The sequence below is a fragment of the Patagioenas fasciata genome, chromosome 18, assembly GCF_037038585.1.
Source record: "Patagioenas fasciata isolate bPatFas1 chromosome 18, bPatFas1.hap1, whole genome shotgun sequence".
NCBI lineage: Eukaryota > Metazoa > Chordata > Aves > Columbiformes > Columbidae > Patagioenas > Patagioenas fasciata.
This window is the reverse complement of record NC_092537.1, coordinates 6,502,097-6,527,725: the sequence shown is the minus strand read 5'-3', so window position 1 is coordinate 6,527,725 and position 25,629 is coordinate 6,502,097. Positions and strand designations below refer to the sequence as shown.

Here is a 25,629-nt window from a genome sequence, read left to right as displayed (position 1 = left end):
CAGTAACAGATACCTCATCTTTGTTCTGTTGATTATAGCTTTTGCCTCTTCATAGGAAACACCAATCATTGACTCTTTGTTTATGGATACAAGTTGATCTCCAGGTCTCAATCGTCCATCCTAGCATAACAAATAAAAAAACAAACCCACAAATTTCATATTAATTGCTAACACTTTAGAAAGAACTGTACAAACACAGCACTTCAACATATTTCCCTGGATCTGTTAAGACAAGAAATAGCAAGAATGGCTCTACATTTTCACAATCACAGAATCACAGAATGTCAGGGACTGAAGGGACCTGGAAAGCTCATCCAGTGCAATCCCCCCATGGAGCAGGAACACCCAGCTGAGATTCCACAGGAAGGTGTCCAGGCGGGTTTGAATGTCTGCACAGAAGGAGACTCCACAACCTCCCTGGGCAGCCTGGGCCAGGCTCTGCCACCCTCACCATGAAGAAGTTTCTTCTCAAATTTACTAGCCATATTAATGAGAAAAATTAGTCTACTTGGAATTCACCAGTCTGAACCACAATAGAAATAATATTGTCAACTTTGTGCTTCTGTTCAATTATTCATTGCAAAATTTCTACCAACACATGAACATACCACATTGCTGTCTCAGAGGCTCTAAGACAAGACTTTAAACATGCCAGGGTAGATTTCTCACTAAGATAAAGTTTTCTTTACTCATATTTTAAGAGAGGCCTCAACAATGTACCTGTAAATTCATGCAATTCACCTATGGTGACATAGTCATGACATTTTTCTGATGTAATATACATCAAATTACACGTAACATGTCTGTGTTCTTCGGCTCGTAAGAAATTAATCACAGAACGAACCTGACCATCTGAAACAAACTGTGTTCAGAAAAATATACATAGGAAATAAGTAAAAACCTTTTTAAGACCAGTATTATTTTACATATTTAATGCCTATATACTATAATTTTAGCTGTGTTATTTCAAATCTCTGATAGCACTTTACTACATTTTTTTGTCACTTAGTGTTTTGGTTTGGATTAAAGAAAAATTTGTAGATCTTTTATTTTGCTTGCATCCAGCCTATTAAAAGATACCCACTTCGATGCTGCCCTCATGTGGCAGAGATCTAAATATGCTTGTTACTCAGGTTTCTCAAGACAAACAAGATTAAGATCTCACCTCTAGTATTGCTAAAGTTGCAAATTAATGTCTTAGTTTCAGTCCATCGATTATGTATGACAGACTTCAAATTATATCTTTACACAGAATCCCAGAGTGTCAGGGATCGGAAGGGACCTGGAGAGCTCATCCAGTGCAATCCTCCTGCTGGAGCAGGAACACCCAGCTGAGGTTCCACAGGAAGGTGTCCAGGCGGGTTTGAATGTCTGCAGAGAAGGAGACTCCACAACCTCCCTGGGCAGCCTGGGCCAGGCTCTGACACCCTTACTGAGAAGAAGTTTCTTCTCAAATTTAAGTGGAACCTCCTGTGTTCCAGTTTGAACCCCTTGCCCCTTGTCCTATCATTGGTTGTCACCCAGAAGAGCCTGGCTCCATCCTCCTGACACTCATCCTTTAGATATCTGTAAACATTAATGAGGTCACCCCTCAGTCTCCTCTTCTCCAAGCTCCAGAGCCCCAGCTCCCTCAGCCTTTCCTCACACGGGAGATGCTCCACTCCCTTCAGCATCTTTGTTGCCCTGCGCTGGACTCTCTCCAGCAGTTCCCTGTCCTTCTGGAACTGAGGGGCCAGAACTGGACACAATATTCCAGGTGTGGTCTCCCCAGGGCAGAGCAGAGGGGCAGGAGAACCTCTCTGACCTACTGACCACCCCCTTCTAACCCACCCCAGGTACCATTGGCCTTCCTGGCCACAAGGGCCCAGTGCTGGCTCATGGTCACCCTGCTGTCCACCAGGACTCCCAGGTCCCTTTCCCCTACACTGCTCTCTAATAGGTCATTCCCCGACTTAGACTGGAACCTGGGATAACTGAGTAGTGAATCAGATATCCTAGAAAATATTTTTGTATACAGTGCCTTACCTGTGGTAAAGACTGTTTTCAGGCAAAACTCACTGCTTATGAAATTAACTTGTAATCTCTTCCTTGGCAAGAGGCAAAAACTGGTTACCTACACATCAAAATAACCATAGCTTGGGATGCAAAAGGAGACACTTGGCTAAACAGCTTTGTGTACTTGATCCAGACAGTTCTGTTATTATTTATTTTTTTAACCTGACAAATCTGCCTGATTTACATATTGCATTTGTCATAGATGAAAACATTAATCAGTACTGATTCATACATTTATTAGTCTGCATTATCAGAATTTTTCTTTCTAATTTGCCTACACAATGCTTTCCAACTGCAAGTATCCATCTACATTAAGTCTAAGGGAAAAATGATTTTTTGAACGTCCAGGAAAAAGAAGAGATGCAATTGGTAGCTCTGTCTCATCCTTGTGGATTTACCTTGCATCATGCAACCTCTTAAAGAAGTTGATTTCTTACTCACTCATAGGTAAATTGGAGAATAAGACCGTAATTTAGCTCAAATGAATTAATGAATTATTTTCATTACCATGTAACCATGCTATGGTGCAATGACCTAATTCTTTTCAAAGAGGAAGGGAGGAGAAACACAAATTTTGTATTTAAAATATAACTGTATATATAAAATATTATGCAGAAGTAGGTACCAAATGAAGCCAAAACTACAGGTGACTGAAGGGGGAGGGAAGGAAAAAAGGTCTTTACCTTATGACAATCACCGCCAGGGATAATTTCTTGAATATATACCAAAGGCCCTTCATTTCTGTTAATTCCTCCTACAATATTCAAACCCAGGCTTGTTCCTTTGCAAACAGAGATAATCTGAAATGCACTATCCCTACGAGAAGAAAGAACACTAGAATTACTTCACTGAACTGGACACTCAATAAAGACTCAAGTGATACAGTATCTTTATCTTATTGATTTCACAAATATGTATCAGAGTAACAAATAGAAAGAGCGCACATTTAATCTCAATGTTCAAACATCACACTGCCTACTTACTACAAAATCAGTAACTTCAGGTGTTACTTCTGCCAATTACAAAAATAATGGATATATTATTTTACAATAACAAAAGCTCCTCTCTAGCACATACGTATCCAAGGCCTATGGAAGCACCTAGGTACACATAAATCAGAAGTATTAATTCATTAGGAGATGCTAAGGTCAAAATCTATTTCTACCAAGTAAGCAATAAATGAATGAGAAAACAAAATTTACTAAAACGGAAAGTTTGCAATATCAATGGTATTACATGGTACAGGATTAAAAAACAAATAAATAAATTGAACATTGAGTGCTCAACCCAAAATTTTCCTGACCAGTCAAACACAGCGTTTTCTACACCTCACACAAGACAGTTACAGTCAGTTTTGGAAATTACTTTGCAAGATTTGGAGATGGTGCTGGGATGGAATTGTTTTTGCCAATGGTGGTGATATTATCCTTCGGATGCAACTGAGGACTCTGTGACCTTGAGGATGACCCAGAAGAAGGGCTGTCTAGAGATTTGGCTTAAAGAAATAATGAAAAAAAGAAATAAACCACAAATTTGGGAAAAAGCACAAAATCCCCAGCCCATGTAAGTTCAAGAGGACTATTTTCATGTCAGAAAACAGAGAAACTAGAAGCAATCAAATAACTAAAAGAAAGCTTAAGTCTACACAGTTAAGAACTGTAAGCCACCCAGGGTTCCAGGAATAATTTGTTAAACTACAGCAAGTGATGATTTTTTTCCCAAACTGTTTGCAAAAATAATCCAAACTGAATAATTGTTTATGCTATATAAAGGGATTCTAATTAGGCAACAGATCTACGAGGATCAGAATTTATGGCATTCTAGCTCAAATTTTTATTAGTGCTTTGAAATCTTATGGTGCATTTAATCTACAAATACCAGATACATTTCACATTATTCATTAATTAAAATTGCTGAAAGTAGGTGGTAGGATATTTATCTAAAGAGTTGGGGAAAATTACACACAAACCCATCAAATTACATGCTGAACTACAAACTAAATGTTAAAGCCTCAGGAAATGCGTGTCTTCCTGACTTTCAGTCGCTTTGTCCAATACACCCTCGCCCCAAACGAGAAGAGTTTTAAGTGCAAGCTCCTACTCTGCCGAGGTGTGACTACTGTCCTGCATGGTTATGTGAGGTCAGGACACCATTTCTCACCAGCTAATAGTTGTGTTGGAGAACTTCTTGCAGAGCTGGTGTCGCTGTGAGAGCCATACTTATCCATCAGGTCATGAAATTGTTTCCTGTGGCAACAAAAAGATCCTCTTTGTTAGGATTTAGCAGTAGTTTAAATGCAGACTTAGAGAGCAGCGTAGGGGAAAGGGACCTGGGGGTCCTGGTGGACAGCAGGATGAGCATGAGCCAGTTCAACTACGCTGAACAAGAACTCAGTAGAGACCAGCAAACAAAGCCGGGGCGCCTCAAAAAAGAGAACAGAAGAATATTTATTAATTATTCAAGAATCAGTAAAACAGATGCAAATTTTTAACTTCCACTTAGCTTTCTCAGAAATGTGCAGTCTTTCATCCGAGGTAAATATCATTATATATTAAATATTGTGTGTGCTTGGGCTTTATCTTTTTCATTATAATATCCTTTTAAAAAATGGATTAAATAAAGGGCAATTCTTGGTCAGATGCACTGTTGAGAAAAATAATATTAAAAATGAAAGCAGAAGTTCTTTGCAGAAACCAATCAAAAATGTTTGTAATCTGAGCTTCGGTGATAACAGATTAAAAAAAATCTAGAATAATGTAAACCCAGAAACATCAGCAAATTAATATTCTAGAATTAGAGAGAGAGAAGATAACTGATTGGAAGGAACATAATTCCCAAGTAATTCCACTGGCTGCAGAGGGTTGTTGAAATCTGCTGGGTGCATTATTTTTTTAAGTGAAAAATGTATTGAACTGATGCCCAACCCAGGCAACAAACATCAACACAGTTGGGTATCCATCAAATAATCTTTGAGCTCAGGAATGTACAGTCAGAAGAAATTAATTCACAGGTGTCTGAGTGAGGGAGTGTATATAGAGGCAAATTCTGCCCAGACCATTGGGCATACGACCAGAACGGTAAAAGGACTGATGGATTTTAATTATTCAAGGAGTTTAGAGGAACTAGGTCAGTATGCTTTAGATAAAAGCAGATTAAGAGTGGACAAATATCTGGGCAGTCTGAAAAAAGGAGAGATCAGAGGCTACAGCATGATTTAAATGTCTGTCAAATACAAAAAATAGAAAGGAGCAGAAAAAGGAAGCTTAAATCGGACAAAAGGCTAAAGGAGTTTAGAGAAGATTCCTTTATGAATAGATTGCTCTGTAAGGGGAACATCCCAGGAAAGGGAAATAACAGCAGATACTCTTGCAATGATTATCAAATATAGTTACATAACAGCTGTCTACTCTAGAGATTTAAGTCAGGAGGGGATACAGACCTGGATCCTCGCATTTCTGATGATTCTCTGCCAATATTGGTTTATATGCGTAATTTCAGACAGCAAGGTTAAAGCAAGGTTTAACATAAATGTCCTTAGAATGGACATATTTTGGACTACCTGCTGCAGTGAACAGTTTAACCTACTTATCCAAACTAATTCAAAGCTCATTAAAAATTGAAAAGCGAACTTCTGAGGGGAAACCAGAGCTAAATTCGTCTTTTTTTTCAGAAGGCAAGACCATCTTAAAGCATACAGTTCTGTGGTACTGTAGGTCTAAGCTATTTCTCATTTATTATTATTTTAGAATGTGCGAAGTATTAAAAACATAATCACAACAAATAGTTTCTAATGGTATTAGCTGGTAACATAACATTTCAATCCTCTTCATTAAACCGAAATTGGTCTGAGCTTGCTACTTCAATTGATGCAAACAGTCTCAGAACGGTGTCAAATACTACACAGAAAAATGTGACATGTGGTGCAATTTTGTGATTAAACTAATCTGAAAAAAAAATACACGCAAGCCTGCCTGCCCAACCTTAGATATAGTGCTGGCTTTTTACTAGTTCTGTGGTTAAAACTATGGTTTTTTTCTCTTACTTTGCTTCTTCATCTCTGGCAACAAGCAGAGACATGTGATTAGATGCTGATGCTGTTCGCAAGATGTCAACAGCCCTAGAAAGGGGAAAAACAGCCAAATAAATATACCAGGGTCCTGTCAAGAAGTACACGGTGAGTGACGCTGAAAGAGCAGAAAGAACGAACAAATGCTTCATTGCTCATGATTTCCCCCAGCAATGTATACTATCATTTTTCTTTGAATTCTGAATTTACATCTCTAAGAGCAAGCTGCATTAATCTCTGGTGATCCAGCTACAGAAACTATCCAACGTATTCTACAGATTTTTCTAAACAATTTCTCCTTCATTCTCCCATTACAATGGCACTCGTTAGCTGTATCAGTTACATACATCAGTATTGAACCAACGGATAGGTATCAAGATATTTTAACAGCTTAGTATGTTTCCATGCTCTTTTCACATACATTCTATAATCTACATCATTAAGAAACTAGCTTATTGTGTCATTACAAAGCATATGAAGTCCTGTCACTTCTCCACAATAGTTTTGCTGAATTAGGTTAATAGGACAAAATAATTGCCAGTTGAACTCCAAAGACCTCAGTGAAGTTGTGCTCTTTTAATCAGCGGTCAGTAATGTTCAAAAAGCACCCATATAATATTCTAGTTCTAATAAACACTTAGTAATCAGTACAAACATACCTTTCATTAGTTACTCCAATTAGGTTTTCTCCATTGACATCCAAAATTAGGTCACCAGCGAGCAAACGGCCTGGTAATGAAATCAAGAGTAACGCCTGAATCAACAACTGTTATATCACTGTAATAAAATAGGGCTTTTTCTTTCAATTTCATGTGACCTAATGCAATAAACAACCTTATGACTTTTAGCAGACTAGGTTCTGTTCCTAATTAAGCTACATTATTGTCATAAGACTAACAACTATCAATCAGTCTTATTAACCACAGAATAGCCACTGAAAGTGTTATTTAGCTATTCGTATTATTTACACATAGCACAAATATTTGTGGGATTGGAATTTACATGTCACAGCTGTGGAATTAGCTTTCAGCTGAATTTCACTCTTAACATACACATAGGTTACCACATATAGATACATGACTGTTTTTCTCTATTAATAAAGACATCTCTTTTTTCTCACATTTTCAAGAACTGAGAGTATTAAAACCTTTTTGCCATGTGGGGTCCAAGCTTCATTTCTCTATCTTCATGTAAACCACAAAATCATGAATCCTGACTAAACGATGTTATTTTAAATATCCTTATCCACAAAGTAAAATAACTATGACTTCTTTTGACAGCTTTTTATATGCAGTGTGCTTGTAAGAAAAATGTGAAAATCACTTACTATCTACAGCAGCAACCCCTCCGGGTAGAATTCTCTTTATGAAAATCCCATAATCTTCTGCTGTTTGTGCCCGATAACCTCCAATAATTTTAACTCCTGCAGAAGAAACAAGCAAGAAATTGGTTATTCCACCTACTATGCTAAATAGACTTACAGTGAAATTCATGAAAGCCAGATAAATTAAACTTCTACAGATGCTAGTGTGAACTGGAAAAGCTCACCAGGTGCTTTTAGATTTGGTTTACTCCGAATCAACAGAATGCACAATATAATTACCTAATCCGTTTTGACAATCAGAAAAAGAAATGCGGTGAACAGCTCGATTGATTCCATGGGGGCCCATAATAGTCCTAAGGAATAAAATAAAAGTCATTAAATCCCTAATTACAGAAATGTACGTAGAGCTATGTTAAAATAGAAGAAATTACAGTGAGCATGTTTTTAACTCTAAGAGAAACCAAAACCAGTTTTCTATAACTGCCAAGTTTACGTTGTTTGATACCTCTGTGCCAACCCTTCCCCTCGATGAAAAATCAATAATAACAAATGCAAGATAGTAGGGAAAATAAAGTACACACAGAATTACACAGAAATAAAACCCCACTACCTGGTCCATTTTAGCATTTAGGCACGAAAAATGCATCATAATATCTTAGACCAGGTACTAAACCAAAACCACAGGTAAGGCACTGTATACAAAAATATTTTCTAGGATATCCGATTCACTACTCAGTCATCCCAGGTTCCACTCTAAGTTGGGAAATGACCTATTAGAGAGCAGCGTAGGGGAAAGGGACCTGGGGGTCCTGGTGGACAGCAGGGTGACCATGAGCCAGCACTGGGCCCTTGTGGCCAGGAAGGCCAATGGTACCTGGGGTGGATTAGAAGGGGGGTGGTCAGTAGGTCAGAGAGGTTCTCCTGCCCCTCTGCTCTGCCCTGGGGAGACCACACCTGGAATATTGTGTCCAGTTGTGGCCCCTCAGTTCCAGAAGGACAGGGAACTGCTGGAGAGAGTCCAGTGCAGGGCAACAAAGATGCTGAAGGGAGTGGAGCATCTCCCGTGTGAGGAAAGGCTGAGGGAGCTGGGGCTCTGGAGCTTGGAGAAGAGGAGACTGAGGGGTGACCTCATTAATGTTTACAGATATCTAAAGGATGAGTGTCAGGAGGATGGAGCCAGGCTCTTCTCGGTGACAACCAATGATAGGACAAGGGGCAAGGGGTTCAAACTGGAACACAGGAGGTTCCACTTAAATTTGAGAAGAAACTTCTTCTCAGTAAGGGTGTCAGAGCCTGGCCCAGGCTGCCCAGGGAGGTTGTGGAGTCTCCTTCTCTGCAGACATTCAAACCCGCCTGGACACCTTCCTGTGGAACCTCAGCTGGGTGTTCCTGCTCCAGCAGGAGGATTGCACTGGATGAGCTTTTGAGGTCCCTTCCAACCCCTGACATTCTGGGATTCTGTGATATTGAACGTATAACTTTGTGGTTATTTATGAACATAATATTTCCCCTACAGTTGCTTATTATTTCACTCAACATTGTCTCCTTTTCCTGTTTTAAAAAAGGCTTCTTTCCAAACTCCATTGCCTGCTCCCCTGTGCATCCTCCCACCCCAAGGCAACCTACCAGGATGGGACTTGAAATTGCCTAAAGGCAGATGAGTATTTTAGAGGTGGTTGATAATGGTAAAGAATTAAGGAAGAATACAAACTCAAATTAGAATGTTGAAACCTAAATTTAGAGTTACATTGGATACACGACTAGCATACTGCTCTGAGAATGCAAAGTATTAAGAATTACTATAAATCAAATTACCCTTTACCATGTTATATTTTAATTTAGATGAATTATTATTAAATAAAATATCTAAGTTGCACCATAGCTCCTTTGTCCTCCACTGTACCATGTTTAGAGGAGACTCACCAGATCCCTTCTAGGAAAAAGCAGAAGCACCACTCAGGATTGTCTACTTGGACCTACATATTGTTCTATATTGGACAGTGAGATGCATTTTCTAGATCATGATGTTAAAGTGAAATGGAACAACCAGAATTCATTAGCAGAGGGGAAAAGAAGATCAAAGTGGAGGACACAGTGACCCAAATCCTCCCACGCAACCAAATCCAGCACACAGCGTGAAGTCCACGCCTGAAACCAGGTATTTCTGCAAAAGCCAGAGTACAAATCATTTCTATCAAGAGAAAAGCACTTGCTCTGAAAAGCAACAATTTGTTCCACAACCTCAAACTCCCAAGTATTTGCAAAATTAGCCTTCGCTTGAGAAAGGCTGGCCATAAGAACAGAGCTGATAATTCACCTTTAGAAACAAACACGGAGCCTATGCTTCAAACATGTCATCATTCTCATTTTAGTGTTTCTTGCAGTATTTGCTTCATAGGTTAAAAAGAAACGATGAAACTTAGTGAGTGTATCTGGGCACTGCTGAGACTGCACGTGGCCTTGCTGCCACATAACCCCTCCAATACACACAGTTTAAAATCACTTTATCACATAAAAAGACAAAGATCTTCAAACGCCCCAAATTTGTTTAGCATAGCACGTCTTGCTGACTTTCAGTGTTAGTTTTTCTCCTATGACACTTAGAAATGGAACTTCAAGCTACTTCTCATAGTTCTAATCAAATAAACAGGGCTTTTACAGTTTCACTATAAAAATGATTTGATTTAGCACCCATCCAACATTTATTTCATGTTATCACTATTTAATATTCATGAAGTGTTAGAACACTCCTCCCAAAATATTTGAAATATGCTCAACAGCATAAAGAAGGAAATGAGCTTCTAAACCAATTGGCAGCAGCAACATAAAATAATTTCAATGTTCTTTGTAGAAAAATATGCAAATTAAATAATCAGATGTCACTGCTCATTCCTCCAGAATTCATACACAAATACTTGCGAGCGAGCTTTTAGCACCCCGAGAAGAGATGATGTGAGGCAACAGTTAAAATAAACAGGCAAGACTACAAAATGTACACTCTAAGTTTGCTATGCTAAGATCCTCAACTCAATATTCCAACTGCAGTCCTGGAATGCTAATAAACTAAGTGCATATAATTTTGTGTAGTTGTTCTAGCAAAGGCAATTAAAATGAAGCCTTTCATACTTCTTTTTCTGTTATTACTTTTTAGCCCCATGCACAAGCAAGTTCAACAGCTTTACTTATCAGAACACTTGACTCTGGATATTCTTGTGAACTGTATTCCTGAAAAATTATTAGTCTTTTATGTGAAACAAACACATTATTTATTTAGAATAATACCTTTCCCTCACAAAACACATATTACTTGACACTTAAGCAAAAATCTAAGCCTATAAACTCTGACTGCTAACAAAAAGAAGCTGAAAATGTCTACAGTTTTTAAATTACCTTTACTGTACTTTTCTCAGTTACAGACTAGGAAAATGCCGTCAGAACCTAATGGTTAAGCATACCAGTATAAGAGAGAAAGACCATCAAAACGCTCGGGTTCATCTTCATCTCCTGGTGAGAGCAAGGACATCCTTCAGTACGGCAGCAAAGACAGCAAAACCAAAACACACTGGAGGTTTCCTATTCAGCTGGATAAATGTTCCATGCAGGACGATTTCTGCCCCTAACTAAAAACCAAACAGACAGAGCTCAAGACGAGTGTCTGCCTGCTTAATCTGCTCTGAAACCCTCTGCGTCACATGGACTAATTCACCTATCAAGGTAACGTTTACTTTTCTGTTTGAAATGGCAATTCTTAGCAATTTTAAAGACCGATAAACGCAAAGGAGGGAAAATTTACTTTCATTTACTGCTCTACAATCTATATCTAGCAGCTAAAGGCAAGTGAAATAATAAAATAAACTTATTTTCTCATGTTCTTCTGATAATTTATTTACATGTTCCCTCCAAACAAGGTCAAAAGCAATAACTCATGACCTTTCTAAAGCAATTGTCCTAGCAGACTGGATTACGGACAAAAGGGAAAGCCAACAAAGCAGACTGAAAGCATTAATGAAACAAATGCCATTACGCTATTTGCATTCTCAGTCATGGTACTACTGACTTCTGTCGTGCTTCAGTTTCATTTTCAGTCTTTCCACTTGCAAAAGTCAAACCTTAACACGGAATTTGGGTTATATATTTTCTCTAGAAGTGGAAGCTGACACACCTGTGTTTTTTGTGAAAGTAAATAAAAATGGTGAATTTATGTCATTGCACTGCTAATAATGTAGTTGAAAAAGTAAAAACTATACCACTGTTCCTAGAGGCAAGATTCTCTTCTGAAACAAGGCTTGGTCTTGCAGAAATATACATATTTTCAGAAGTTCAGAGCTTCTGACATCAGTTTAATTAACTGCTATTTTCTTCCAGGCTTGCATCAGAAGATGCACTCCTATTCCTCCCCCTCTTTCTGAAAGATCTTTAAAAGATGACAGTTTAAAATACAAACTGAATATCCTGTGTTCACCGAGGGCTTTGTTTAAGCAGAAAGGTGAATCCTCTCTAGCAGGGAGTCACTCTGCAACGAGACAGCATCTGTCAGCGTCTAGAGCCGCCGAGCAGGACAGCTTGGCTGGGGGGGAATGCACACGCTTATCTTGGTTTTTTTTAAAGGTGTAGTGACTGCGGTTTCATTAGCACGTCATTGTTCCCTGAAGGGGATCTCTTTGCTTATAGGCAACGTGCTATAGAGTGTTCATGTATACAGAGGTCGGGCCGTAGAGCAATCCACACACAGAAGGGTAAACAGAGCCACCACACATTCAGGAGCAGATCAGTGGTGGAAGTGGGAACACACCACAGCGTCCCCAGTTCCTGAAGTGGGAGAGCTCCACTGGCATCATTTGGATTGCTCACATCCATTTCGTGACAAAAATGTGGCCCTCAATCGGTTTAACTCTGCAGGTGTTACTGGCATTCCAGTCCAATGAAACAAAAGCTGTTAATATTTTATGCATCGTATCAATTAGGTTTGCTCCAGGTGAGGTTATAGAAGATAAAACGAAACCAGCCTTTCTCCTAAAAATTGTCCTGAACATTAGCTAAATTCAACTTGTATCAGTATCAGGAATATTTATCAAAACAAACCACTCAGACCAATATGGTTAGTTTCCAGTGTCATGTTTTCTGCAACAGAAATGCAAACACACCACACCCCCAATTAAAAGTATGACTCAAGGCTACGCATTTCCATTATTAATGAGTGAAAGGATGATTTTTATTGGACCAGGAATGACAAACTTCCCAGCAATTTAAGCAGATACAAACTAGTGTTAAGCTTCGTATTTTTCCCACACCTTTTTATTAGTCATTATCAATACATCACTTGTTCAAACAATTGCTCCTCCATCCCTTCTTCAAAGTGAACTATGTGTTGTTCAGCTTCCTGAAGTCATCCGCAAGGCTTCTACCCCCCTTTACCTTAAAATTCTGCTGCTGTTCCACTTTAAATATTTCTAAAATAGTCTCCTCGAAAAATGGCATTATTGCTTCTTTTGCAAGGTCTCTGCCTCTCAAGAACATACTCAGAGGAACACAAATCACTTATTACTTCCAGAAACACATAGAAATGCTATAACTTAAAGCCCCATAAAACCTAATATCAGTAAATACATTTTCAAAATGCATCATGTATTATTTTATGCAGCAAACAAACTAAGATTCTTTTTCAAACAGCTAGATGACTATTCTCTTCTGGCAACATTATTATGACCTCATCTCTCCCAAAGGAAGTTTTGTAATGCTTTAGCAAATGAGATGGATTACAGGATAATTTAGCAGATTACAAAAAGATATGTAGAGTCTTTGGGAGCCAGATTCACAAGATCTTTTTGTTCAAAATAAAACAAAGGTATTTCACAAACATCCTATACAAGTCCATTATACAACTGTAGCCTTTCAGGTTCACTAACCCTAAAAGGTAAAAATTCATTATGATACTAAGGACCACAGTCAAAAGAACGTTGTATCATCTGGCATCAACAAACAATTAATTCTGATCTACCCAAAATCACTAATTATTCAAAATACATTTTGCTGATTAGGTCATAAAGATTAGAAGAAAACATATGTCATTATATGGCAACTGTTAAACATGAAAAAAAGGCTTGAGCAACATTGTAATTGTGGAGAAGCAGCAATGGTTTGAGGCTAACCCCGCGTGTAGAGAAGAAAGCTGTTATTTAAAGTTTAGGTAAACCTCAATTAACATATAATAAGCACATTCTTGGAACATTGTGCATTGATACTGTCTCCCAGATTAAAAAAAAAAAAAAAAAGTGTAGAAAATGATAGTTTTCTATCATCACATAGATAAAGAGCAGTTATGGGCACCTTTCATGTTCATCTCTTAGGTGAAAAATTGCCTTTGGAATACAGTGATCTGGTAACTATTCACATAATATACTTTCCACATGAATCTAGCAAACCATAGTTGTTTTAAAGATGTATCTTTGTATCACAAACCCTGCATTTCCATCAGACAAGGGAAGTGTTTTCTTCTTCAGATTCCAGTAAAAAGCAAGCAATTTTTTATGTTTTGTGGCTTGTTTTTCCAAAAAAACCAAATCAAGTTATTTATGAAGTGGCGTAATCCAAGATATATGCTAAATTGTTTGACAATACTTTTGAATACTATTTGCTGTATTCTATTGCCTAAGCACAGGAAACACGATAGTCCAGCCAGAGCTGTCTGTGCCTGGTTTTAATTATGGTTTTGATGACAGCATTGCCATGGTCACTAAGCAGGGTCTGGAGTTACGATTTTCAATCATGACTGATTCCAGAATCTGATCCAACTTTTAGCATTTAAATGGATAACGTTATAGTTTATAGAAGGAATATAATTATCATTATATATCCCATAGTATTGGTAAAAGATAACATGGTTCCAAAGCATAACATTAAAGGCATGCAGAGGTAGTATTCTCAATAAGTAATGCATTTTAATACATAAACTCTACAAAGTGTCTTATGTTACTGTAGTTACCATATATATACAAGGAGTTAATCTGCTATATACATTTTCACAGTCACAGAAGCATTAAGGAGTTTCTACGCAGAGTTTCATCTCTACAGAACCAGTCCAAACCAAGTGCTGATTAACTTAATGAAAAGCTTAAGAGCTGTTTCTTCCCTTTATGTGTAAATTGGTGTTGATATCAGTTTGTCTACAAAGTTGCTTCAGACTGTTTCAATATCAAAGTTATTTTTCTTTACGACTTCATCAAGACAAGATCCTACTAATGAAACAGTAGTGATTTTCATATTACAATCCAGTAATTGTTGTATTTCTGCATGCGTGGGGAAAAAATACTTACTTTTTATCTGGATTTGTTAGGGGATCTGTACTGCACATCTTCTTAGGTGCACTATTTTAATACAAGTTCAAAATGAAGAATTCTGAAACATGAAGCACTGGGTCGTAACCAAGATAATAACTTCTGTAAAACAGGAGAAACCACTTTTTGAAATTTACATGGCTATGTTTATTTTCAGACACTGACAACAATTCCTATTTATTACTGACCAAAATCAAGTGAGAAAGGAGAATAATCATGATAAAACAGATACCCTTCATTGCTGAAAATAGTAAGCAGGTAACAACTCAGATTTAGCTGCACATTATACTAAACATCCAGCAGCCTAACCTCCTCTTATGAGTGAGGAATCAGGAGTAAACCTGAACCCCCTGTAATTTAAGTCTTCTAAAACATGAAGTGAGATTACAATTCCAGGATAATGTAGCTGCTGAAGGCAAAAATAATCTCTACTTTTCTTTCAGCAAAGGTTATTGTGGGAGGGAATGCTGTTTTGAGCATAAGGTGTTTTGTGTGTCTTTTCATGATTTTTAACTTATTGTCTAGTATTCGGTGTCTACGGAGTTGACATGTAAAGTATGTATGACATAAGCCAAAAGGCATGCAAAATAAGCTTATGTACTACTAACATAGCAAAAAACACTAATTTGCATTGTATTATTACTAGTGCATATGACAAGTCTATAAGAAACACAATCATAAAAGTACTACCAGCATTTGAAAAATTACTGCAAAAGCACTAATGCAAAAATATCTGTTTGTATCAGTAGCAAATCTTCCTGACCTCGTAAGCTGTGCAGTTAAACCCTGACATGGCCACGAACCAGAAAAAGATATTACTTCTAAGACTCTGTAAAAGGGAGACAAGGAACTCTTCAAACAAGGCAAAACACAGGCAAAAAAAAGGCCACAGGTGCTAATGGTACCAGGAGAACACTACAAACCCGGGATAAAATGAAGCAGGCTCCCCAGCTGCACAGCATCAGCCTCCACAAAGCACACTTGAGCAATTCTTGCAGGTCTGTATTTCTGCATTAAAAAAAATCGCTAAATTTCCTTTGGAATACCACAAATTTCCTTGCAGAAAACGTTTTCACATCACTCACTAAAGGATGAGAAGTAACGTCATCTGAATACAAGGGAAACACCACAATATTGCTTCGCTCCAGGCTTTATCGTTCTCTTGTCCGACACATCTATAGGGAAAATGAAGCAGTACCAGGAGCAAAGTCACTGTGCGATTCCCATCACGAGAGATGCTCTAAAGCAATAAATTCAAGCACCACTACAGCAAAGTTTGCTATAGTGCGTGGGACCCGTCCCATGAAGAGATGGCAGCTGCGAATTTGCCTGACCTGAACTTATCGCTGTTTACAAACAGTGAAAGTTTCCACTTTGTAACATGTCAATATTTGTGCCTGAACAAAAACAACCCCGTACACAAAGAGAGGAAACTGACCAGGAATCAAAGCACCACTTGGGAAAAAAATAATCGTTGTTAGCGTCCACAACACAGAGAGCCCGGCAGCAACACAAAGGGACGAAGCCCCCTCGCTGCCCGCAGCAGCGCGGCGCTAAAAGAAGGGGAACGGGGGCACAAAGGCGACTTTCCAGCGCTTGGTCTTGCGCTCCCAGCCCCAACGGAACCGGCCAGGAAGGTCCCGGCGTCCATCACCTCGCCAGGGCGCTCGTCCCCCGCCCCGACCCCGCTGAGGTGCTTACAGCGGATAATCGCCCCTCCCGCCGCGCCTGCCCCGGTTAACCCGCTCCTGGCGGACTTCTCGGTGTTCCCGGCACCGCTCGGACAAAGCCGGCTGGGTGCACGGCGGTGCGGGGGCGTCTCCGAGAGTGCAAAAACCCGCCGCCCTCAAGGGCTGCGACAGTTACCTCGATGCGCAAACTACCGCCCGAGCGGTCTTGGGGAGGGACAGACAACCGGCGGGGACCCCCCCGCGCCACAGCGCCGCTCTGAGGGGTGAGCGACGGGCGAAGGCTGCCCGCCCTGCTCCTGCAGCCCAAGCCCGGCCACCTCGCCGGGAACGCGGCGCTCACAGCGACCCCTCACACCGGCGACCGGGCGGCGGGCAGGGGATGAGGCGGCACCGCCCCGCTCCCCCATCAGCAGCTCCGCAGCAGCGGGAGGAGGCGGTGCCCGAACTCACCCGCCGCGTCTCGCGAGAAGAGCGGCGCTCCGCTCCGCGCCCCGGCCGGTGCCGGCAGCGGCCGCCGGGATGGGGCTGTGCGGGCGGGGCTGGGCGCGCTGCGTGGGCCTGCGGCTCCCCGGAGGGCCAGGTCCCCTCTGGGCGCTGGCGCTGAGCCGGGCCCTTCCCCTCCGGCCGTACCGTACCGGAGGATGGGCACCCCCGCGGCCGGAGGGGAAGGCTGGGTACGGGCTCTGGGCGGGCGGGCGAGCGCTGGCCCCGCGGGGGGCCCGCGGGTTGCGGAGCTCCAACCCCTTCACCCGCGGGCAGGAGGAGGAGTGGCGGCGCCGGAACCGCTCGGCACTGGCCTACATCGCCGCTGCCGCCGTGGGCATGGTGGGCATGTCGTACGCGGCCGTGCCGCTCTACCGCCTCTACTGCCAGGTACGCGGGAGCCCCGCGACCGCTTCTCGGCCGCTGGGACGGGCCGGCGCGGCCGCTTCACCGCCTTTCCCTTCCCGCAGACCACGGGCCTGGGCGGGACGACGGGCACCGGGCACAGCTCGGAGCAGATCGAGCGCATGGAGCCGGTGCGGGAGCGGGTCATCAGGGTGACTTTCAACGCGGACGTGCACTCCAGCCTCCAGTGGAACTTCAGGCCCCAGCAGAGCGAGATCTACGTGAGTGGAACCGCGCACACCCGGACGGGGCAGCACCGGGTTCCGCCTCCCACGCTTCAGTCACCTTGATCCCGATTTGCGAATCTGGGCCCTGAGCTGGAAAAACACAACTGGGGACACTTGGTTCCACAGTACTTCCAGTTCAGAATTGTATATACACCATAAAAATGTGTATATATACTAAATATATATATATATATATATGGAGCATCTCCCTTTTGAGGAAAGGCTGAGGGACCTGGGTCTCTTTAGCTTGGAGGAGACTGAGGGTTGACCTTACTAATGTTTATAAATACGTAAAGGGTGAGTGTCATGAGGATGGAGCAGGCTCTTCTCGGTGACAACCAATGACAGGACAAGGGGCAATGGGTTCACACTGGAACACAGGAGGTTCCACTTAAATATGAGAAGAAACAACTTCTCAGTGAGGGTGACTGAGGGTGATATATTAGAAAAACACTGTATGCTGCTGCACTGAGAATAATAGAAGTCTCAGTGGCAAACTGGGTAATATTAAAAATGCACACGTATAACAGTATTGGTGCTTTTACTTTTGAATGGGAGTGAATTGTCTATAAGGAAAATAATTCTGAAGTAAGCAGCCTGAAACAGCAAAAGAGAAAATGAACTAGTTGTAGCTAGCATACAAATAACTCTGAGGTGTGGAAGGCTGCAGTGGATTAAAAATCACTATGCAATTGCTTTATACAGGTGGTACCAGGAGAGACTGCACTGGCATTTTATAAAGCAAAGAATCCTACTGACAAGCCAATAATTGGAATCTCTACCTACAATGTAATACCCTTTGAAGCAGGGCAGTATTTCAATAAAATACAAGTAAGTGTGAACAAAGCAAAGATTTCCTTTTTGTTTACACGACTTAAAATAGTTATCCATACATTAACTTTTCTAATTTTCATCTTGGATAGCATTCTTTATATTATAATGTTTTAAGAAATTACCTTGATTTTTTTAAAGTGATGGTGCATCAGTTCATTCTTAGCCCTACTGCCTTCATACCAAGCTGCAGTACCTGCTGTTAGAGTGGCTCCCAAATACATGATATTTAGTACACCTGACTTTGAGCACAGGTGGTAATGATGTGAAGTAGCTTGGCCAAGTTGCAGATTTAGACACTTCAATAAAAGCTTTTATTTTTTTTCCTGTAACACAAGAGGAACAGAATTGCTGTCTTACTGCTCCATCCCAAGATTTTAGGGATGTACAGGGAACAGGAGAATAGGAGTTGATTGTAAAAGCTAAAGCTTTCATTTTGGTAAAGTTTACTATAGCTATTGTTTAATTGTGCTGTTTGTTTTTCTTCCTCCATGCAGTGTTTTTGTTTTGAAGAACAGCGTCTAAATCCTCAAGAGGAAGTGGACATGCCTGTTTTTTTCTACATTGATCCAGAATTTGTAGAGGACCCTAAAATGGCAAAAGTTGATTTGATCACCCTCTCTTACACCTTTTTTGAAGCAAAGGAAGGACAGAAGTTACCGCTTCCTGGATATCAGTAACGGGCAATCTCTACACAATTTGACTTCTGCTACCAGTTGTGAAACTTATTTTTCCGTGGAAGAAAAAACTGCAGGAGTACTGTGCAATATGAAATTGTATTATTAAACCATCGTGGGCACATGCTGCTGTTATAATAGCACGTATTTCTATTTTTTTAAGAAGAAACCTTATGTAGTTGGAATATTATTCCTTCATCAGACAATAGAAAGGAACACACTGTTCCTGGAAGAGAGAGGGTTTTCTGAAGCCAGCTTTTTACAAAGTGATACACATTATCTGAATATGGCGAGACAAATCTTTAAACCCAGGTGTAAATTGAGATCTTCATTTAAATACAGAGGAACAAATCTGTTTATTACACATTTAAAATTGCATTTCTGGTTCTGAAGAATAACTTCTATGTACCTGTTTTTTACCTTTTAATAAAGTAGCTAATGAGTTCATGAAATCTCAAAAGTAAACAAAGTGAGACTGTATTGCTATGTAACCCTCCTGTGGCACAGGAGGATACAATGATTCAGAAGATGGTGCACTCTCTCAAATTATTACTGAATCAGTAGTTCATTTGGTAAGAGCAGGCTGCTCTCAAACTGTTATCATTTCAATGTGGAACAGTAATTTGAATGTAAACATGTCCAATCTGTTGTATGGGTTCTATTTCGAAAAAACATCTTCAAACTTCAATGTTGTGTTCAACTAATTTAAAATATCTGTACTGCTACTGACTTCACTTGCATTCTGCAGAGGGCTGTGTACATCTCTACACAGATAAACTTGGCTTACATGTGAAATGCTTTGAAAGGAAAGGCAGTACATAAACAAGTACTCTAAATTGCAGGCTAAATAATATAGGAGCCTCCCCAAAAACAAAAAAGAAACCAACTGTGTTCAGACGGTAAGTCTGACAACACCTGCCCAACAGCACATCAGTTGCTTGGGGGTACCCAAGGTTCCCTGTTTACCATCAGAACACATTAACCTATATTTATGCAACTTTTGGTCATTATCTGTGGGGTCAGGATAATAACACCTTATCACAGCTTTGCACATGAGGAGTTGCAGAGCAAGTTTAAGTGACCTCCTCATTTTCAGGCAGGAATTTATCTCAGCCCAGTATCTCATCTGCTAGGCCAGTTTTTTCTACCCCTGTCAGCAGAGGAGATCTAACAAAGACTAATGTTGGTTTGTTTGGATTCCAAAAAGGTCATGGGTATATCAGAATAACTTCCAGTTAGTCTCAGTTACGTCTGCATACCATAATTTCAAAAGTGCTTTTTTGCAAATAAATGGATGCTACCTTTAAAATACATTATTGTAGCAATTATATGCGTTGTTTAAATAGATTCTGGATGACATTCATGTCAGGTCTTCACTGTGTATTTATTAAAGTTTTAAAACTTTCATTCTTTCATCTCTCTAATGCATATGATCCAGCAGAACTTCTTACCTGTGTTGTCTTTTGTTCATTGCCTTTTTGACAGTTGAGCTGATTATGGGAGCTTTCCACACATGGCTTTATTCTGGCCACATGCTTCACAAGAAAGCGAATATCCTGGCGAGTGCCAGTCCCATAAAAACATGGGCTTTTCCCTGAGTTTAAAAGCTCAAGTTTGCTCTCTAACCTCAATAACGAACCAGTTCCCTTCAGAGCTTCCATCTATCTGTGACCATTTTTCTTCTTTATATATGGAAAAGTTCAGTTGGCACGCATGGATTGCCATATTGAAATAGCCTATTCTAATCTGTTTCACTTCAGTGGGCTGGGCTTTTAAACAACACGACCAAACCGCAAGGGGAAGGAAAAAAAAACCATTGATCTGCCTTCTTTTTTCAGCAGTTTTCTCAGGCCACTGTCCAAAGAATTGAAAATAATACCAGAAAAATAATAATAAAGCAGCTTACCTTTTCACCTCCACTTAGCAAAAACCTCAAACTTCTTCAAGGTTGTCTTTCGGATCGAAGTAAGGCGTTCTAATGGCACTACAGCAAGCTGCAAAATTGCTAACCATGCGATGAAACACCATGGATTCACACTAAAATACTTCCAGCACTGTCTGCATTTTGTACCTGGAATACGCATATCGCCTGGTAAAAACTCATAAGTGATGGGAGTTAACTTCTCAGCAAGTGTTTGCTTTTATTTGGAATATTATGCCACAAAATTGCATAACCGACTGAGAACTACTTATCACTTAAACAGTTAACATAATAAACACTTTAAATGAAGTATTTCACAAAAATTAGCTTATCAGCTATGAACATGAACTAAGTTCTCAATTTTTATATCAATTATAAATTCAGAGAACTATACCTGTTAAAGTGCACATTTTGCATTCAGCATTAAAATAGATAAGGCACTTTAATTCTTAAAAGATAAAACTGTTATTAACAGGGTTAAACAACTTGATTAAAATAAATGAATAACTATTGCTCATCTGCATTGTAGATGATTGTTTTTTCCTTCACCAGAACAGCAATGTCTGCAGGGCAGGAACATTGAAATAAATGATTGATCCCCCTCCAATATTTACTGAGTAAATAAAAGCAACAACAACAGAGGAACAAGCAGGGTTTTTTTCCTGTTCTGTTAAGTGTGGATAACAGCACCTCATGTCCCAGCTCAGCTTCTTACCAAGACAAAAATCCAACTATATTGTGGGCTTTTATGAAGAAAACAGAATCTGTATTCAAAATATGACCGTAGGAAAGGAACAGTGTGTATGCAGACATCTATCAAGAGGCTCCATTATAGAAAAGTCCTCCATATAAAAACCCATCACAAATTTCTAGGGAGATAAGCACAGACAGCAATGAGGCCAAAATAGGAATTGGATTCTGTAGTTTCTGTAAACATAACATTCTATTTGGTTTTGTTTGCTGCATAAAGGGGTAGAGCAGCAAAAAAGAACAGTTGGAAGAAAAATCTTTCTTCTATAGTTGCAAGAGTCCTTTTTCTTTACTTGTGTCAGGTGTCAAGTGTTAACTTCATATGTGGGTGAATTTGGAAATCATATTTCAAAGGCCCCCAAAATACTCAAAAAATAAATGTGCACATCACCTTGAAAAATACACAAGGACAAGTTATCAAGGTGTAATTCAAGTAACTCTTCAACTTCCACAAAGCTTAATATTCCAATACTTGTTTGTTATGTCCAAACGAAAAGTGTTCTGTTATTCCCTTGTACGTTATAGGAACTGCTGCACAGGACCAGCATCAGCAAAAGGCTTCACCTCCACCTTCAGCATCCTTTTTAACTTCTTCCTTCAGCACGGCATCAATTTCTTCATAAATAGCTCTGAAAAAAGAGGAACAGGGAGAATTCTGCACCACAGTTGTTTCATTTGGACAAAATGCACCAGCAAAATCCTGCTGAAGTTTGAACTGCCAAGAGTTTATAGTCCCTGCCTAACAGGGCGGCATCAGTTGCAGGATGCCCAGGTTTCCATGGAAACAAAGAGCCAATCCCAGGGTGCTTCTGTGGTTAAACATTTCATGAGATACCTCTGGACATCATGACTTTTGTTGAAGCCTGGAAATGGGACTGCAAAATGCAAGTGGCCAGCATGCCACGGTCATGCAATTACTAAACCGAACTTCATTGAGGATTTTTCTACCTCAGAATTCGATGGTTCCTCAGAAATAAGGTTTTGTGTAGACGGCTCAATTTTTTTTTTCCTGCAGTTTACTGGCAAAAAGGAAAGTTCTGCCATCTGTTTAGTTTCATGTTGGTTTTCTATCCGACTGTCTGGCCTCTGGAAGGCCTCAGCATCCACTCCCTTTTGTAACTTACATTTAAATTGAGGATTTTGTTGATATGCAGTAGAACAACATCCTTAAAAAAATCATGATTGCAGTGAATAGGAATAACTTTGGTTACCTTGCCCTGGAACTACCTGTGTTGAAGCGTCAATCAGCTTCCTCCCCAGGACAATTACCATGTTTTATTCACCTTTTTATGTCACTGAAGAGGATTTTAGTAGCTCGTTTTTGACACAGCACTACTATATTTTACAGATTCTGTTCAATGAACACACTGTAGAAGTTTATTCCTTAATTAGTTATACCCAAAATATCGCAAGAAAATTTACAAAACATGAGTACTTCAGGTGGTCAGTTAACAGTCTGAAGAGTGTGGTTTGGTTTATTACCCAGAAGAAAAAGCCATCTCAGAAGCCTTCTTGCCTTTGGCACCTAAGAAAACTGTAAATCATCTAGTTTAAAAGTCACTTACTCTGTGGGAGCCAAGGGATCAAATTCCATTATCTCGTAGTAATGATTTGACTGTGACTTGTTCTTTGATCCAGCTGAAGAATAAAGACAGGCACATAAATCCATATTTAAATGTAAATGAAAAGCATGCTTACTGCATGTTACTTTTTTATATTTTCCTGAAAGCGGCAGATTAGCTCCAACATACCTCGTTGTTTTAAATGCTACAAAGGACAGATGCGTCTAAGAGAAGACATGAGGAATATGAGATTTTGTTAATGTTGCTGCTCCCACCTTTTAACAGCCATTACGTAAAGCCCTGAAGTTCTAACAAGAAAAATACATCTCCATGAAGGTTAGGTGGTCTGCTTTATTCCTTACCTGCTGCTGATGATCCATTTAACGATGTAGTATTTCCAGTCTGTAGATTTACTGGATGTAGAGGCACTGGGCTTAAGAGAGTCACCAGCTACGGACACCAAGCAAAACAGCGCATCACCATGTTATTCTGCGAGAACTGGTTTGACTTAACTTACATAAGTGCTGACTTCTCTTTAGACTCTCAAACTATAGCAGGTAAATTCTAAGGTCAACAGTTACCAACCTAACTTATTGCCATAAAAAGTTCAAAACATCTTTTAGTGTTATCTATAGCACATTCGTGTGTGTGTAAATATTCGAATACACAAATAACATAGCAACTGCTTTCTCCAAACCCCCCGCTGAAATTGTGCTGGACCTAAGAAAATATGCTTTTCATATTAGCATCTGTGGTGACAGAAGAGGAAAGTTGGCCTGGTCACCAAATACAGTGTCCCCTGGTGTACGGAGAAGGGCCACAGAGTAGATCTTTGTATCGCATTTGGACAGTAGTCAGGGTAAATGCAAACAGTTCCCATTTTGACAGTTGCCAGCAAAGAACGATTGTTCTGAACACAAGTGTTACTCACATTGCTATATGAGTGTCCAGCTGGGTTGCTTACATTATTGTTTTGTGCTTCAGTCACAGATCTAGGAGAGAGTAATACATTGAAAGTAACTGAGAAACTACCACAACTGCATATTCTGATTGCTATATTATTTTTTTGCTGGTCTGTCTTTACGTTATGTCACAGCTGACAGCAGCATGGGCACATGGGCCAGTAGCCCATTCACATAAAAAGTTATGAGCTACAAGGACACCTCTCCTACCTTAAATTCTTCTCACTAACATGTACAACTCATCTGTTTCTCCCTTTCACTGCAGCACTGGCAACACTCAAGCAGAAAGTCATAATATCTCAAGTATGTTTTGACCGTTGAGATAAATCTATGTCTCTGACTAAACACTGCTGCGGGAGCGGTGTAATTTTAAGCACGTTAAGCAAGGTCTAGCACACAGGTAGTTTTCACTTGTTTTACTGGCCTAACGTGGAAAAGTAGTAAATCAGTGTTCTCAGAGCATTCTACAAACTCATTAGATGAATTACAGAGTACTAATAACTCTGAAGATCTGTTATCCATTACCATTTCTTGATAAGAGATTACTCACGGGAATTGCTGAGCTTTTGTAGCAGTTGGTAAATCTAGCTGTGGATAAATTGATGGATGATGCCTGTTTTTATCTTCAGGGTGTGCAGACACGCAATCTGAAATTCAAGGTGATAATTAATGATCATTTAAGCATTATTAAGTGAACGTTAGTTACTTGTACTATGAACATTGATAGGGTAAAGTTTAGTTTGGAAGGCATATAAAGAATCTGAAACAAATTGCTGTTTATAACATGAAATGCAAAATCTGAATAACTTCGAGACGGTTTTAGATGCAACATATTTATCTCATTTAAATGTCAAACACCATCAGTAGTGCTATACATGGTAGATATCACTTAAAACTCCTTTCAATATTTCTAAAAGATGGACATGGAATTATTGGCATTTATTCCTGGGGGCACATTCACACCTTTAATTTCAATATATGGACTCCCCTAGAGCGGATAAAGGAGGAACTTCTGCAAACAGTAATTCAAGGTACCCAAGTCAGGAGCTTTACTCACTCCTCTGACTATGGACGAAGTCTGAAGTTAGAGGAGATGTGAACAGTTTCTAACCCTTGGAAACCAAGAGGGCATGAGAAAAGCCAATCTCTGTTTCAGCCTTCCAAGTCTACAGAACACACAACTACCAGAGTATTCTGCAGGCTTCATTGTAATAGGAACTGGAGCATGTTCTACCGCTCATATTTAAGTAATGGGGAGAGAGAAGATTCTTGCTTCGACTGTAAACAAATTACAGGAAACCTTTTACTATTATTTTTTTCCTATATACATTGATTCTTCTT

General features: G+C 39.9%; 3 protein-coding genes across 10 annotated transcripts in view; 1 reads left to right on the top strand and 2 right to left on the bottom strand.

Moving 5' to 3' along the window:
* The window catches only part of STXBP4 (syntaxin binding protein 4), a 65,348-nt gene extending 48,298 nt beyond the window's left edge, over positions 1–17,050 (bottom strand). The window contains exons 1-11 of one of the 5 annotated variants that reach the window (XM_071816264.1): positions 16,646–16,890; positions 15,703–15,787; positions 14,759–14,881; positions 7,725–7,798; positions 7,449–7,544; positions 6,781–6,850; positions 6,098–6,172; positions 4,216–4,301; positions 3,421–3,550; positions 2,739–2,871; positions 14–120 (exon numbers count right to left, since the gene is read on the bottom strand). In XM_071816264.1, the coding sequence (XP_071672365.1) occupies positions 14–120; positions 2,739–2,871; positions 3,421–3,550; positions 4,216–4,301; positions 6,098–6,172; positions 6,781–6,850; positions 7,449–7,544; positions 7,725–7,798; positions 14,759–14,796 (809 nt within the window). In that variant the 5' untranslated portion in view covers positions 14,797–14,881; positions 15,703–15,787; positions 16,646–16,890. Of the gene's footprint in view, positions 1–13; positions 121–2,738; positions 2,872–3,420; positions 3,551–4,215; positions 4,302–6,097; positions 6,173–6,780; positions 6,851–7,448; positions 7,545–7,724; positions 7,799–10,900; positions 11,325–14,758; positions 14,882–15,702; positions 15,788–16,645; positions 16,891–16,920 lie in introns of those variants that run through there. The other 4 variants (XM_065852432.2, XM_065852431.2, XM_071816265.1 and 1 more) reach the window with 4 other exon arrangements.
* Positions 16,970–20,500, top strand: COX11 (cytochrome c oxidase copper chaperone COX11). Its single transcript, XM_065852434.2, has 4 exons — positions 16,970–17,343; positions 17,424–17,579; positions 18,291–18,416; positions 18,914–20,500. Exons 1-4 carry the CDS (start codon positions 16,990–16,992, stop codon positions 19,094–19,096), a joined length of 819 nt encoding a protein of 272 aa, XP_065708506.1. The 5' UTR covers positions 16,970–16,989; the 3' UTR covers positions 19,097–20,500.
* Positions 20,501–21,208: 708 nt separating this feature from the next.
* The window catches only part of TOM1L1 (target of myb1 like 1 membrane trafficking protein), a 277,135-nt gene continuing 272,714 nt past the window's right edge, over positions 21,209–25,629 (bottom strand). For all 4 annotated transcript variants that reach the window (XM_071816555.1, XM_071816553.1, XM_071816554.1 and 1 more), the window contains 5 exons: positions 24,839–24,935; positions 24,258–24,318; positions 23,689–23,776; positions 23,330–23,402; positions 21,209–22,393 (listed from right to left, as the gene is read on the bottom strand). In XM_071816555.1, coding sequence (XP_071672656.1) covers positions 22,312–22,393; positions 23,330–23,402; positions 23,689–23,776; positions 24,258–24,318; positions 24,839–24,935 — 401 coding nt within the window. In that variant the 3' untranslated portion in view covers positions 21,209–22,311. The remainder of the gene's footprint in view (positions 22,394–23,329; positions 23,403–23,688; positions 23,777–24,257; positions 24,319–24,838; positions 24,936–25,629) is intronic.